At 32.5% G+C, this 12,653-nt stretch overlaps 3 protein-coding genes and 2 long non-coding RNA genes across 6 annotated transcripts; 2 read left to right on the forward strand and 3 right to left on the reverse strand.

Moving 5' to 3' along the window:
* Nucleotides 1-531: 531 nt before the first annotated feature.
* IFT46 (intraflagellar transport 46) lies at nucleotides 532-2,138 on the reverse strand. Its single transcript, XM_081973522.1, has 6 exons — nucleotides 1,885-2,138; nucleotides 1,696-1,827; nucleotides 1,418-1,644; nucleotides 1,094-1,361; nucleotides 928-1,040; nucleotides 532-875 (listed from the first exon to the last, which is right to left on the reverse strand). The coding sequence occupies exons 1-6, from the start codon at nucleotides 1,909-1,911 to the stop codon at nucleotides 578-580; spliced, it is 1,065 nt and encodes a 354-aa protein (XP_081829648.1). The 5' UTR covers nucleotides 1,912-2,138; the 3' UTR covers nucleotides 532-577.
* A 126-nt stretch (nucleotides 2,139-2,264) lies between these two features.
* On the reverse strand, nucleotides 2,265-10,788 carry gb (solute carrier family 7 member genderblind). Of its 2 annotated transcripts, none has more exons than XM_081973517.1 (11): nucleotides 10,613-10,788; nucleotides 9,015-9,210; nucleotides 8,732-8,954; nucleotides 8,505-8,620; nucleotides 6,982-7,207; nucleotides 6,879-6,923; nucleotides 6,665-6,788; nucleotides 6,335-6,535; nucleotides 6,116-6,231; nucleotides 5,737-5,948; nucleotides 2,265-4,565 (listed from the first exon to the last, which is right to left on the reverse strand). In XM_081973517.1, the coding sequence occupies exons 2-11, from the start codon at nucleotides 9,187-9,189 to the stop codon at nucleotides 4,510-4,512; spliced, it is 1,494 nt and encodes a 497-aa protein (XP_081829643.1). In that variant the 5' UTR covers nucleotides 9,190-9,210; nucleotides 10,613-10,788; the 3' UTR covers nucleotides 2,265-4,509. The 2 variants fall into 2 exon arrangements, with proteins under 2 accessions (XP_081829643.1, XP_081829644.1); XM_081973518.1 differs by having other exon boundaries at nucleotides 10,590-10,788.
* LOC145725013 (uncharacterized) lies at nucleotides 8,180-8,555 on the forward strand. The gene is made up of 2 exons (XR_014177150.1): nucleotides 8,180-8,317; nucleotides 8,374-8,555. It is a non-coding gene; the product is annotated as an uncharacterized LOC145725013 (long non-coding RNA).
* A 33-nt stretch (nucleotides 10,789-10,821) lies between the features above and the next one.
* Nucleotides 10,822-11,544, forward strand: LOC145725012 (uncharacterized). The gene is made up of 2 exons (XR_014177149.1): nucleotides 10,822-11,172; nucleotides 11,249-11,544. It is a non-coding gene; the product is annotated as an uncharacterized LOC145725012 (long non-coding RNA).
* On the reverse strand, nucleotides 11,456-12,295 carry Vha14-1 (V-type proton ATPase subunit Vha14-1). Its single transcript, XM_081973530.1, has 4 exons — nucleotides 12,129-12,295; nucleotides 11,997-12,078; nucleotides 11,728-11,933; nucleotides 11,456-11,659 (listed from the first exon to the last, which is right to left on the reverse strand). The coding sequence occupies exons 1-4, from the start codon at nucleotides 12,180-12,182 to the stop codon at nucleotides 11,630-11,632; spliced, it is 372 nt and encodes a 123-aa protein (XP_081829656.1). The 5' UTR covers nucleotides 12,183-12,295; the 3' UTR covers nucleotides 11,456-11,629.
* Between the last annotated feature and the right edge of the window lie 358 nt (nucleotides 12,296-12,653).

Consider the following 12,653-nt stretch of genomic DNA (forward strand, 5'->3'; position numbering starts at 1 on the left):
ATCTGAGGTCCTTTCTGGATAATTCCATCAGAGGCTTCGACTTGTTCCTTGGAAAGAAGCTCATGAGACATCGCGACTGCCGCATGCCTCCTCCCAAGCAATATCGGATCTTTGCCAGAAGATACGGTCCAAAATGGAGGTTCCGACCGCCCCGGCTAGTCCTACAATAGGTTCGGGACCTACGGGTCTCTCTTTGAAGCCACGAAGAGCCAACCTGTTCGCCTCCTCGTTTCCCTTATCACCGGAGTGCCCTGGTACCCAAGTTAGACGTACCTTGGCCATGCGCGTGAGCGACAAGAGTGTTTTCTTACACTTCAGCACCAGCGCAGACGTCGTTGAATCAGCTTTTAAGGCTGCCTTGCTGTCCGTACAGATAGACATAGACAGCCAATAGCTTATAATTAACTATTTTAGTTTAGCAAACAACATTGCTAAGAAAGGACATTTTAAGCATTTTCTCGTACCGAAGAAAATCTTTTTAATTAATTGGAATTGAGTCGCAGATATCCTAAAGAAATTAAACAACCTAAAGCAAGTTTCTGAAAGTCCATTTTTTGAGAATAAATGAAACATAATCTTAATCTAATACTAATTGGTCAGGTTCAGGTTGATTTTCAACCATTTTACTAGATTCTTTTGCAGACGCTTGTGCTTGAAACAGTTGAGTCTGTTTGATAGCGGTGTACAAACAAAACAGTAAATGTAAAGACTGAACCTTATTTTTGGCGATAGGTATTTGAAAATAATTGCAAACGATGTCCGCATAATCAGACAAAGACTGATTTTCACCTGGTTTAGGAAAACCGCTGTTTTTAAACTTTTGTTCCAGGTCTTCAGGCCATTGTTGCATTAGATCATCTATGTCAGGCATAGGCCTACAAATCAAAAAATACAATTCTGCTGTTTAGTTGAATAATTGTTACTTACTGAGAATATCTTACAACTGGGGAGGATTTGCTTTTGTGCAAGTGAGAAACGTCTTTAATCCATTTGTCAATAACTTTAGCACTTTTTTCAACATTATCAATTTTCTTTACCACCTTTAAAATATTTATTTAATAATAAACTCACGCTTCGGAAAGCCACAACTTACAATATGTCCTTGCGCGTGTCCAGTTATTAATTCGTCGTTAGATGCTCTTAATTGTAAATGTAACAGAGCTGGATCGCTCTGATTGGCTGCTGGCTCATCCAGGACCAACAATCCCAATTGCAGAATGTTCTCATCAAAAATATCCCCAGAGAGAGTAGTTTCTGGGGGAATAATTTTGAGAAAAGCGTCTATATCTCCCACCGCTGGTAAAAACTCCGGTATAAAAGGTTTGAATTTGTAATCTGCTGTCATTTTTGAAGGTGTGTATCTGTTTTTTTTTTTTATTAGTTAGAAATCACTTTTGAAAATTGATTATCAATTTACCGTGTGATATACTCGAATACTTCAGCAATTTCCGCATCAACTTGCAAATTCTCAAACTGTCGTGGATCATATTCTCCTGCCAACTTTTTTGTATTTCTTTCGCTGTCGCTTACATCACTGTCACTAGAGTTTGAGTGTTTGTTGGCTAACGTTTTGGATCTGCCTGAAGGACCTGCACTAGATTTTCTTCTGGGTAGTGCTTCCGGTTTTTTATCCAGAGGCACAGGCTGGAGAAAAATTAGTACAATACACATCAGACTAAAGAGTACAAAAAGTACCTGTTTATGTAACTTTTTAGGGCTTAATTTACTAATATCGTCATTTTCGGGATCGTCAGAGTCGGAGAATTCGGTTTTTAGCTCAAATTTATCATCATCAGAGTGATGGTTACCTAACAGATCGTCATCATCCTGCATTGAATTTAATTAAAACTCCAATTCACTAGGCGGTATACTGGAGTGACTTACATGCACAATTGAGAATGAACGCTGCATTATAATTTTGATAAGTCAATTTCAATTACTTATCTTCTTCTTATAATAATTATTTCGTTTAAATGATATTTGAACACAAAGTTGATGAACCTTTCTGCTTCTCACCTACTCAACGACGGACTACTTTTTGTTTGTATTGTTACAGCGTGACGCAAAACAAACGTTTTAGTGTCCATAGTAACAACAGGTTTGTAAAAAATTAATTATGGAGTCTCAAAAACTGCAGAAAATATTATTTTTGAAAAATCACCTATTTCGACTTTGTTACGGGTATGTGTGCTACGTCGGTAACGCTATTACGGTTCACTCTGTATAGTATTAAAATTTAATAAACTAAAAACAAAAAAGCTATATAATTGGGGAAGAAAGCTTTATTGACACTTACATTTTCCTTACCAAAATAATTTTAGATTCTTTAAATACTATACAAACATCCTATTTAAATTAATACTATAAGCTACGAAATAAATTATACATATTAGTAGGTATACAACAGTCCATAGGAAACAATACAGTGTGTCCTAAATTGGTTCTGCATGTATTGGGATCTCTGTAACCGTAAGAGCTACAGAGTCGGTTAAATGGGGAAAGTTTTACAGAATTTTATGTGAAACTTATTTCCGGTTTCCAAATTAAATTATCTTTCTCCGTTTTCCGGAAAATTGGGAAAACGTTAGATGCTGCATTTTAAACACTTTTTAACAAAGCCAAAGAGAGTTTACGTCATCGTGTTCTAAGTAAAACAGTGCCTTAATAATATCTTAGTTCCAAAACTCTCTTTGGCTTTGTTAAAGAGTGTTTAAAATGCAGCCTCTGACGTTTTCCCAATTTTCCGGAAAACGGAGAAAGATAATTTAATTTGGAAACCGGAAATAAATTTTACATAAAATTCTCTAAAACTTTCCCCATTTAACCGACTCTGTAGCTCTTACCGTTTTCGAGATCCCAATACATGTAAAAGCAAATTGGGACACAGTGTATTAAAAAATGAGCAAAAATATCGATTGGGTTCTTAAAAAAATATTTATACAGAACGTCACACAATAATATTTCCAAACCGTATTGAAAGTGGTCAAAAATTCACCTTTTATTCCTTAACACCTGCTTGTTTATATCCCTGTCTAGTCTTTTATTATTAGTATTATATAGGGTGTTACAAATTCGATGCATTAGCATTGCTATTTCAGAAACTATAGTTGATTAGTTAAATGGAGGCAAAGTTGCGCATTTTATTGCTGAACATTTTCGTAAAAAAATAGCAATTGAAATTGATATGTTGTCATAATGAGTAGATAATTTAGTTTGATGATCATTTAATAATTAGGTTCATTGCTCCTTTGAAAAAGAGTTTCTTAGGGTACTTTTAATTCGTTTAAAAAAAAATTTTTTTGGTTAATTATTAATTTTTCAGATACTCACATGTTTGAATTCGAGGTTTGATAAAACAGCTTAAACTTTATTTTTAGTGCTAAAAAGAGCAAAACCTTATTATCAAATCATATCAAACTAAATTATCTACTCATTATGACAAGACATGAATTCCAAACACATATTTTTTGACAAGAAAGATTTTCCAAAATAATCAATAATAAAGTGGTAAAAAAAATAAAATAGAAATTTGATTTTTCGGTTTTTGAATTTTTTTCACCAAATTATTTAGCAATAAAATGAGCAACTTTGCCTAAATTTAACTAATCAACTATAGTTTGTGAGATAGCAATGCTAATGCATCGAATTTGTAACACCCTTGTATAGGTATAGTTTGGAAACTTTATTTAGAGACGCCCTGCCCTGTATTTATTGAGCAAAAAAAAGTAAAAATAAAGACAGTTAGGAACATAATTTCGGACCTTTACAATGGACGTGAACATAAAGTTTCAGTTCATTCTTATCGAGACAAGTTTCTAATTTCATAATAAGTACAAAAAAGCTCAAACTACATTTTTGTATCTCCAAAAATCTCATGGTTAAACTAAAAGTACAGAACCAACATTGTATTCCTTTTAAATTTTAATTCTATTGTAGTCCTGACACATTCTGTACAAGCTGTTTAGTTTAGTTTAATTACTTATGAAAAGCTTACAAAACCTAACAAGACAAAGTTGAAATGATAAAGAAAATACACTTATTAAGCATATTTTTTAGTTAAACACAAAAAAACTACAATACACATAATAGAACAAATGCTTACACTACTAGCAGCAACATCTGGTGAAATGCGTTTTAAAATATTAAGGTTCATTGAAAACAAATATTTTTGTGATGACAATTTTTGAAGAAAAACCTGTTTTCTTGGTTAACCTTATAGTGCCTATACCTTGACAAGCACTAATGTAGAGAAATGCGTCGATATAGATAGACATTAATAAGAAATAAATAAAACTTCAATCTAAACACAAAAAAATAATTACACCTACTCTAAAAAAAATACAAATTTAATACAATAAAAATAAAATGATTCAGAATATAGTGCTTCTTGCAAAAAGTGTAATTACTTATTTAATCTCCAATTTAAATGCATCTATTAAATAACCATTCAAATATTGAATAAGAAGACAAAAAATAACATCTTTTAAACCCTCTTCAGTAAAACTTTAATTATTCATCTTCGTGTGCTGATAGTAACAGCTTTTGAGAAATAATTGTCGCTTTTCCTGTAACGAACATAATTTCACTTTCACTCAAAGTTGACGTTTTACAGATATGAAATAAATACAGGGTGGCCCACCACAAACCGCCCCTAATTCATTATGGAAAAACACTAACTAGCGGGTAATGCCAAGTGTGCACGGTGAAAAACACAGGGTGGTTCAGGAAAAAGTGTATGCTACGTGGAAAAGTACCACCCTGTGAAAAACAATAATGACCATATTTCTGAAAATTTGGTTACCAACTCGCTTATTTTAAATGAAACACTCTGTATATTGTTTCTGACATATTTCATATATAACGTCGTGTACTTATCTATATTCTTTTCTGAGATATTTACCGTTTTATGTGAAATTTGACATTTACAATACCTACAACAACTGTATTTTTTGCATATCAGAAAACTGTTTTTTTTTTCAGTTTTTGCGTTTTGTCGTGATAAGCGAGGTTGGTCTTAAGAGTGGGTGCAGAAAAACCTCAATGATTATAATACGGGGTGGTCAAAAATTTGGCTTTAAAATATGTATTTTTAAAAGTTGGAAAAGTCAAGTTTTTTTAATGGAACACCCCAATTTTTATAATTTTATCTTGTTCCCCGTCTAAAATTAGAGCAAGTTTGTAATTTTTTTTTTGAAAAATTGATACTTTTTGATTTAATCACAAAAAAAACAAACATGCCGTTTCGCGAGCATTAATGGAAAAGTAGGCAGTATTAAATATTCCATTTGAAAAGCTTGACTTTTCTCACTGTTTAAAATTGATTTTTTGAAGCTCATTTTTTACCATCCTGTATCACTTTTCTAGACCATTTTCTGCACCCACTCTGAGAACCATCCTTGCTGAACACGAAAAAACACAAAAACCAAGAAAAACATGTTTTTTGATATGCGAAAAGTACTAATTTTTTGGTAATGCAAATGGAAAATTTCACACGATATTATACATAAAATTTGTCTAGAATTTGTCCTAGAATCGAAAAATACAAAAATATAATACAAGTTTCATTTAAATAGTTTAAAAATAAATGCTAAAATAGTTTAGATAAACTGCCCCCATCGACTTCAGTATACTACCACATTTTCAGAATCATTGCGGTTTTTCCACAAAGGATTGTGGTAGACCACTCTGTATAATATCATCTCTCTCCCGTTGAGTGTTGGTAATGATCATACTTACTCATAAAACTGTCCAACTTTTTTGTTTTTTGATCCTGCATTATTCCAAAATAGTAAACAGGCACACCGCTTAACGTTATCAATATTCCACCCAGAAGCACTAAAGGAGACTCAATAACTGGTAGAATCAACAGAAATATGCAAATGATGACAAAAATTATAGGCACAGATAGGTGAACCTTAATTGGTCGTTCCATTTGCGGATATTTCCATCTGCGAAAATAATATTCGATGAGAACCACATAGCAGTTTGGTGTGTAATATGTTAATAATATCAAAAATCATTTTATGACAAAGTATGGTTTGTTAAGTTAAAGGGAACACTTGTCACAACTAATCTTAAGGTTTAAATTATGTTACAGTAACAAATAAAATCTTACCTTAGATACAAAACTGCAGAGACTGATAAAGTAACGAAAAAAGTCTCGACTATTGTGCAATAGTGAATAAGAAGTTGGATGTCACTGGAGCACAGCATTAAAAGAGACAGAGTGTTCTAAAAACATTTGATCCAATCAATAAAATTGCTACTAAAGTAATATGAAATAGTTTTTTACTAAATTCCTAAAATTGCATTATACAAAACGAAAATTACTCACCAAAAACAATAAACTTGGAACTGGTGTTAATGTTTTCATATTTAAGTGACCTAGCATAGCGGGGAATTGATCGTTTCGAGCGCCTGCGTACAACATTCTAGAGGAAGACATTATATGAACGCTCAACCCACCAAACGCTGACACTGCCACTAGAATTGGAATGATCCAACTGTATTTTCCTAATACAGCATTACCAAAAGTCTACCAAAAAAATAAAGAAAAATATATAATTTACTATAAACTAGTACTAATGGTAATAAATCCAAGAATAATTTGACTATCTAGTCAAAGATTAAAAGAGAAAGTTGAATTTAAAAAAAAACTACAAACCACTGCAATAGCATCCGTTGACGCAATAGCTTGCGGCGTCAAAACCGACATATAAGCCATATTTGCCAGTACATAAATACCAGTGACTAGGGGTAATGATATATAAATGGCCCGTGGTAGGTTTCTAAAAATATACCATATGTAAACATTTGCTGTTCTGCGTTGTATTCATCTACTTCAAAATGTATTTATCACACTAGAAAAACACACATACACAAACGGATTTTGCAGTTCTTCAGTCATAAAATTCAGATAGTTCCTGCAACAAAACAGAGAAATTTAATCGGGTGCGCAACGAGGAAAGTCTTACTTCCTACCATCCAGAATATGAAAAAATCCCACTATAAAACGCTTTAGCAATTTTGCCCGGATTATGTGTGGTATGGGCGAAAGCGTTTGAAAAATTTTCTATATTACCTAAAGACATCCATACTACTCCTATAAGTACTATCAATACCAAGGCACCAATTTTACAGAACATGAAAATGTTCTGAAGCTTTACAGTAACTTTAACATTGTAGCTATTAAGGAAAGTCAGAAAACCTAAAAAAAATTACACTCATTATAGGGTTTTAGCGAGGGGTAGATCGCCGAAGTAATTTGGTGTACACATTCGAGGTATTATGAGGCTCTTTCCCATTATTACGAAGCATTGTGAGGTATTACAAGGCATTTGAGAGTATTTTGAGGCATTGTCTGTATATTTCAAAATGTTTTGTGATTGCAGTAGGCAATCTAGTGTATCAATATAACAAAATTGACTGAAAATTGAACAGAACAGCATAGGTACATGTAATTAGTATGGTAAAATCTTTGTTACATGATATTGAGTTGAAACAATATTCATAACAAATTATTATAATAATTTACCAATTTTTCAACAATTCAATGTTTAAACTACATTTTTAAGGTCACGTGACTGTTTTTGACGGGTGTCAACTGGCTTTTACAGTGTTGCAAGCTCAAAATTGTATTATTAACGTCACGTAACGTAGATTTTACAATTTCAGCTTTTACAACTGTCTACATTTAATTTACCAAATGAGCAACATTTAAATTACATTTTAAAGTCAGGTGATTGCTTTTGACAGGTGTCAGTTGGCTTCGACAGTGTTGCAAGCTCTAAAATGGCATAATCAAAGTCACGTGATGTGTCTCTTGCAATTTCAGCTTTTACAACTCTCTAAAATAGTCTAAATTTAATTTCAAAAAGAAGGGAATGACACGCAGTCGTCTCCACAATACTTTATTTCAACCTTCAAAGGGTAAGGTCTGCTCTACTAGTTTCGGACATATAAATGGCCATCTTCAGGAGCTACAAGAATAACTTACTCTACTTATGTGTACCAGATGTTGAAAAAGGTATGTTTTCTCACTTTTTCAACATCTGGTACACATAAGTAGAGTAAGTTATTCTTGTAGTAACGTTGTAACGTTTTGACAATAATCAATTGTCAAGTATAAATTGTGCTACTTAATCAAACCTAAAAACTGTCACGTGACCATAAAAAAAATAATTTCAAGGGTGTATGTCATCAAGATTTATCATTATCTCAATACCAGGGGACTTATAACTAAATTTAAGAATGCCACAAATGTGTAAACATTTGAAGGTATCCTGAGGCAGTTTAAATAATTTAAAGGCATTTTGATGTAATTCAAGGCAGTTGAGGCACTTTTAAGGCATTATCACTATGAGGCATTTTGAGCAATAATAGAAGCATTGTGAGGTATTTCAAAGGCATTTCAAGGTATTTTGTATGCAAAAAGGCATTTTGGTGTACAAAAAATTATCGGCGGTCTACTCCTCGGGTTTTAAGCATTACTACATTAAACCTACAAATGACAGCTGCAGCTACCAATCTGACTCCTAAATCGGGCATATCACACTCTGGAAAAAATGGTTGTATAACGTATTTAGCAAATGTTAGCCCCATAATTGAATTGGTAGTAGGCCTACAATGAAAAATTAGAATGGTATTGTGACAGAGATGAATTATTTGACCCAAAAATAAATTAGAATATAATAACCAGCAAGTGCGAGTGATGGTTGATAAAACTACTCACACAAAAATCACATTAGCCGCCCACAAATATAAAAATGACGGCATAGAGCCGTAGGCTTCGTTTATATAAGTATAATCGCCCCCCGATTTGGGTATACAGGTGCCTAACTCTGCGTAGCATAGAGCGCCGACCATGGAAAGCAAACCACAAAGCACCCAAACCACTAAAGAAAAACCTACCGAATCCACTTCTTGAATCACTCCACGAGGTGATATAAATATTCCTAAGATAGATTTATATAATCAAAATAGAGCTTTACATTAACACACAACTAATCAATCACCTGATCCGAAAATAATTCCTAAAATTATAGCAATTCCTTCCAAAAGGCCCATGTGCTTCTTCATTTTTATTTTCTCATTAACAACAGTATCATCTCCGGGTAGATTTAATGTTGGATCAACAGGAGTAATTAGTTGGTCCTCTGTTGGACTTTGCACCATATTTTTTCCAGTCATTGTTTGGTAGTAATTTTGTATCTGAAGAAAAATACTAATTTGTATTGTTTAAATAAAATGTTGTAGTGTTAGAAACTCAATGAGCAATGACACAGTGAGACAGCAAATTAAATCAAATCTCTACATTTGTGTTTTCCTGTTCCTTACTTAATCTATACAATAAATTGGTATGTATCCCATATTTATAGATACATAATATTGTATTATCATTGAGTGGAGGTGTCATAAAAATATTAGCAAACTATATTGCTTTATTCATGATTATGGAAATAATTAAGACAGTTAATTTTTTCATTGTTTAGCAGGTATAGAAAAATGTTTTGCAAGTTTGTTGCGTTTTAATCCACTGCATTTGGTAGTTGAAATAATTTCAAAACATTCTTTGTTAAACAACATAATGAGGTTGGGTGATATCTGGATACATGTTTGTCTGTGTTTCAACATTTGACATCAGTGGATGTTGATAATTTTGCTTTTAATGGTATATTAGAAACCAGCCCACTTATTTTATCAAAATTGTCCATGGTATTCTTGAATTACCTGGTCAAGCATGCTTTAAAAATACTTCAGGGAATATGCAATTTTAATTAGATTTAATCAAATTTTTGGTTGCAACAATATCAAATGATTTAATGAGAAATGGAATTTCACTGCTGAAATTTTTAGGATAATTTACTTAGAAATGATAAAATTGACCAATAGTAGCATTTAGTTTGACACTTTCTATAGAAGTTATCTTTGGTATAAAATTATTCTGATGTGACAGTACCCCTCGTTAGTATTTAATAACCTATTTGATTATCAAAAGAAGGGTATGTAGGGCAGGTGTAATAATAAGTATAGAACATAGAAACTCAAAAGAATATATATATTTTTTTTAAATAGCTTACTTAATTACTTTACCACTGGTACTCCTATAGCCAGCTGTTGAAACTAATCCTAACATAAATAAAAAATGAAATGTTTAGTGAGAATATAATATAAATAACTGTACAAGAAAAAATAAACCTTTCACGAAGATTTTCCTCTAAGTTCAATATATGTTTGATGGATTTAACAAATCTTTCTTAAAATCAAAAGGACAATCCAAAAATGCAACAATATAGGTACATTTAAAAAAATGAGTTATGAAACTGTGCCTCTACTGGGGCCTTACACTGGAAATTATGCAATTCCTGAAAATGTAATTTTACTCTAACAACAACAACAAATACCTAAAAAGGTAAGATGCTGTAGGTACTAAAGTGGTAAACTTTAGTGGTTAAAACTGACAAAAGACATTTTTTTAGAATTGCTCTGCTAGTATGCTATATCACACACATTACAGTTAGCTTTTATCAAAGTATCACCACTTGACTAGGTATTTTGGTATGAAAATGTCCATAAATTCAAGTACCTACCTACTAAAAAATGAAAAAATTACCTGAAAGTATATGCCAGGCTGTTGTTTAAAATATATTAAAATAAACGTGTTCTTTTCAGTAATCTCAGCTTTTTAGTTTATTATAAATTGCGGGATATTTATTAATATTTAAAATTTGAAAATCAAACACATTGCGCTGACATAACCACACATTTAACTTCACATAACCTCAAATTCTCCATCTTTTCTTTTACTGTGCAGTTTGCTGATTAGAATTTGGAAAGAAGTCCCAATAGAAATTTGGACTAAGTGGTGTTTTTTTGATTTTTTTCAGTGCGGTAGAGTAAGATGGCACTATTCGGAGTGTAGTGATTCAGTCATTTATAATGACGAAATTACGTAATTTGACAGGTGTCAGTGATTGCAACCAGAGATGTAAAAGCGCCAAAAGCGGTAATTTTCGGGTCGGAAAATTTCTATTTTTGGAAATTTACCGAAAAATTAAATTACTTCATACTTAAATGACAATTTTCCTTAATAAGGAAAACAACTGGCAAACTTGTCATTGTTATTGTCAAACATCATGCATTCCGAGATAATTTAAGACATAATGATTAAAAGTAGATTAAACTTTATTTGAATTGATATTGGATTGCTGTACAATTAATTAAAAACGAATTATTTTTGAATTTTCAGATTTTCCAATTTTTTCCGGAAAATTACCGAAAACTTTCTGAAAAATTTCCATAAATTCAATTTTCCGGAAATTTTACATCCCTGATTGCAGCACTCAGCACATGCAGCACTCAACTCAGAGGGATGAGGGATTATAGATGTTTCCCTGCTCACTGCTGAGTGCTGCCATTGTACATATCCTAAAGTATAATAAAAATAAGTAAAATATAGTTTTGAAACATTTTTTAATTCTACAATTATTAATGAAAGCAATAGAATAATAACACTTCAACAATTATTGTTAATGAATTTTTCAAGGAATGTAAACAATATGTACACTGTATGACCAAAACTACACATTGATATAATACTATTTAAAACACAAATATTTGCCATTTGAGTTTACACCATGTCTTCTGGATTGAACATACCCTGAAAAATAGAATAAAAAAAATTAATAGGAGCTGAGGTAATTTAACATAATATAACTACAAGTATACCTTAGCCCTTCTCAAAATTGAATCTTTAGAAGAATCATATGGATGATCCTTAGATGGAATTTCCAAAATAGCTGGCAGAGGGCTATTATGGCTATCAACTACATGTCTTATGATTTCAGCAACATTCTGGTTGATCAGGATTATGTCGATATCATCTCTTTTAAGAAAACGTTTGAAACATTCTTCAATCTCACTCACTGCTGTGTCTAAAAGATTTCACTCATATACCTACCAACACTTTGCAGCTCAAATTAGGGTAGATTACTTACTTTTATCGACTACCATGAAATTGGGGTGCCTGTTTTTGTTGATTTCTCCCACACCTCCCAACAAAAAGCCTACACAAGTGTCCTAAGAAAAATATATGTAAACCTGTATTTTTTGTTTTTAATGTATGTTACCTCGTCCCCAATAACTGAGATCAATTTTCCTTTGACTGCACTGTGTAAAGCCATTGTTTCAGTTGAAAACACCAAAAAGGAGAAATTAATCAAAAGTTATTAATAATTGAATTTATTCTATAATTCAATGAATAAAAAGAACTGTCACCTGACCATAGACAAGTCAGCTGACTTAGGGAGAGGCAGGCTTGTCAAACGTCAATCTTCAGTGCTGTCAACCAGTGTTGCCAAACGTATTTGTATTGTGTCTTTTGTTGTATACGTTTGATTGGTCAAAATTCTGGGAATTACAAAAATTTAGCCTCACTTTTGAATTTTCGATATTTTTGGACATTACGTCGCGATTTTATTTTTCGACACGTTAACGTCAAAATATATTTTCGAATTTCGACGGTTGGAGCGGAGCGCCGGGTGGTACCGTCTTAGGCGTCTGACACTGACTCTGATTTTTTTTTATTTGCCATTGTAGAGCTTCTTCGTCAAGTAACATCTCATCTGGCTTATTGGAAGATGAACTGGTTGTGG

The sequence above is a fragment of the Ips typographus genome, linkage group LG2 (assembly GCF_016097725.1).
Source record: "Ips typographus isolate SLU linkage group LG2, UJ_Ityp_2.0, whole genome shotgun sequence".
NCBI lineage: Eukaryota > Metazoa > Arthropoda > Insecta > Coleoptera > Curculionidae > Ips > Ips typographus.

What these genes read in the sequence shown, in the direction of transcription:
- gb (XM_081973517.1), bottom strand. Translation starts at nt 9,189, where the DNA reads ATGACTGGAAAAAATATGGTGCAAAGTCCAACAGAGGACCAACTAATT. An exon ending in AGGAATTATTTTCGGATCAG is followed by an intron (nt 8,955 to 9,014) that starts GTGATTGATTAG and finishes AATCTATCTTAG; the next exon opens with GAATATTTATATCACCTCGT. An exon ending in GGTAGCTGCAGCTGTCATTT is followed by an intron (nt 7,208 to 8,504) that starts GTAGGTTTAATG and finishes AATTTTTTTTAG; the next exon opens with GTTTTCTGACTTTCCTTAAT.
- Vha14-1 (XM_081973530.1), bottom strand. Translation starts at nt 12,182, where the DNA reads ATGGCTTTACACAGTGCAGTCAAAGGAAAATTGATCTCAGTTATTGGG. An exon ending in TCTCAGTTATTGGGGACGAG is followed by an intron (nt 12,079 to 12,128) that starts GTAACATACATT and finishes TATTTTTCTTAG; the next exon opens with GACACTTGTGTAGGCTTTTT. An exon ending in TTTCATGGTAGTCGATAAAA is followed by an intron (nt 11,934 to 11,996) that starts GTAAGTAATCTA and finishes GAAATCTTTTAG; the next exon opens with ACACAGCAGTGAGTGAGATT.
- IFT46 (XM_081973522.1), bottom strand. Translation starts at nt 1,911, where the DNA reads ATGCAGCGTTCATTCTCAATTGTGCAT. An exon ending in GTTCATTCTCAATTGTGCAT is followed by an intron (nt 1,828 to 1,884) that starts GTAAGTCACTCC and finishes AATTCAATGCAG; the next exon opens with GATGATGACGATCTGTTAGG. An exon ending in GACACGCGCAAGGACATATT is followed by an intron (nt 1,041 to 1,093) that starts GTAAGTTGTGGC and finishes AATATTTTAAAG; the next exon opens with GTGGTAAAGAAAATTGATAA.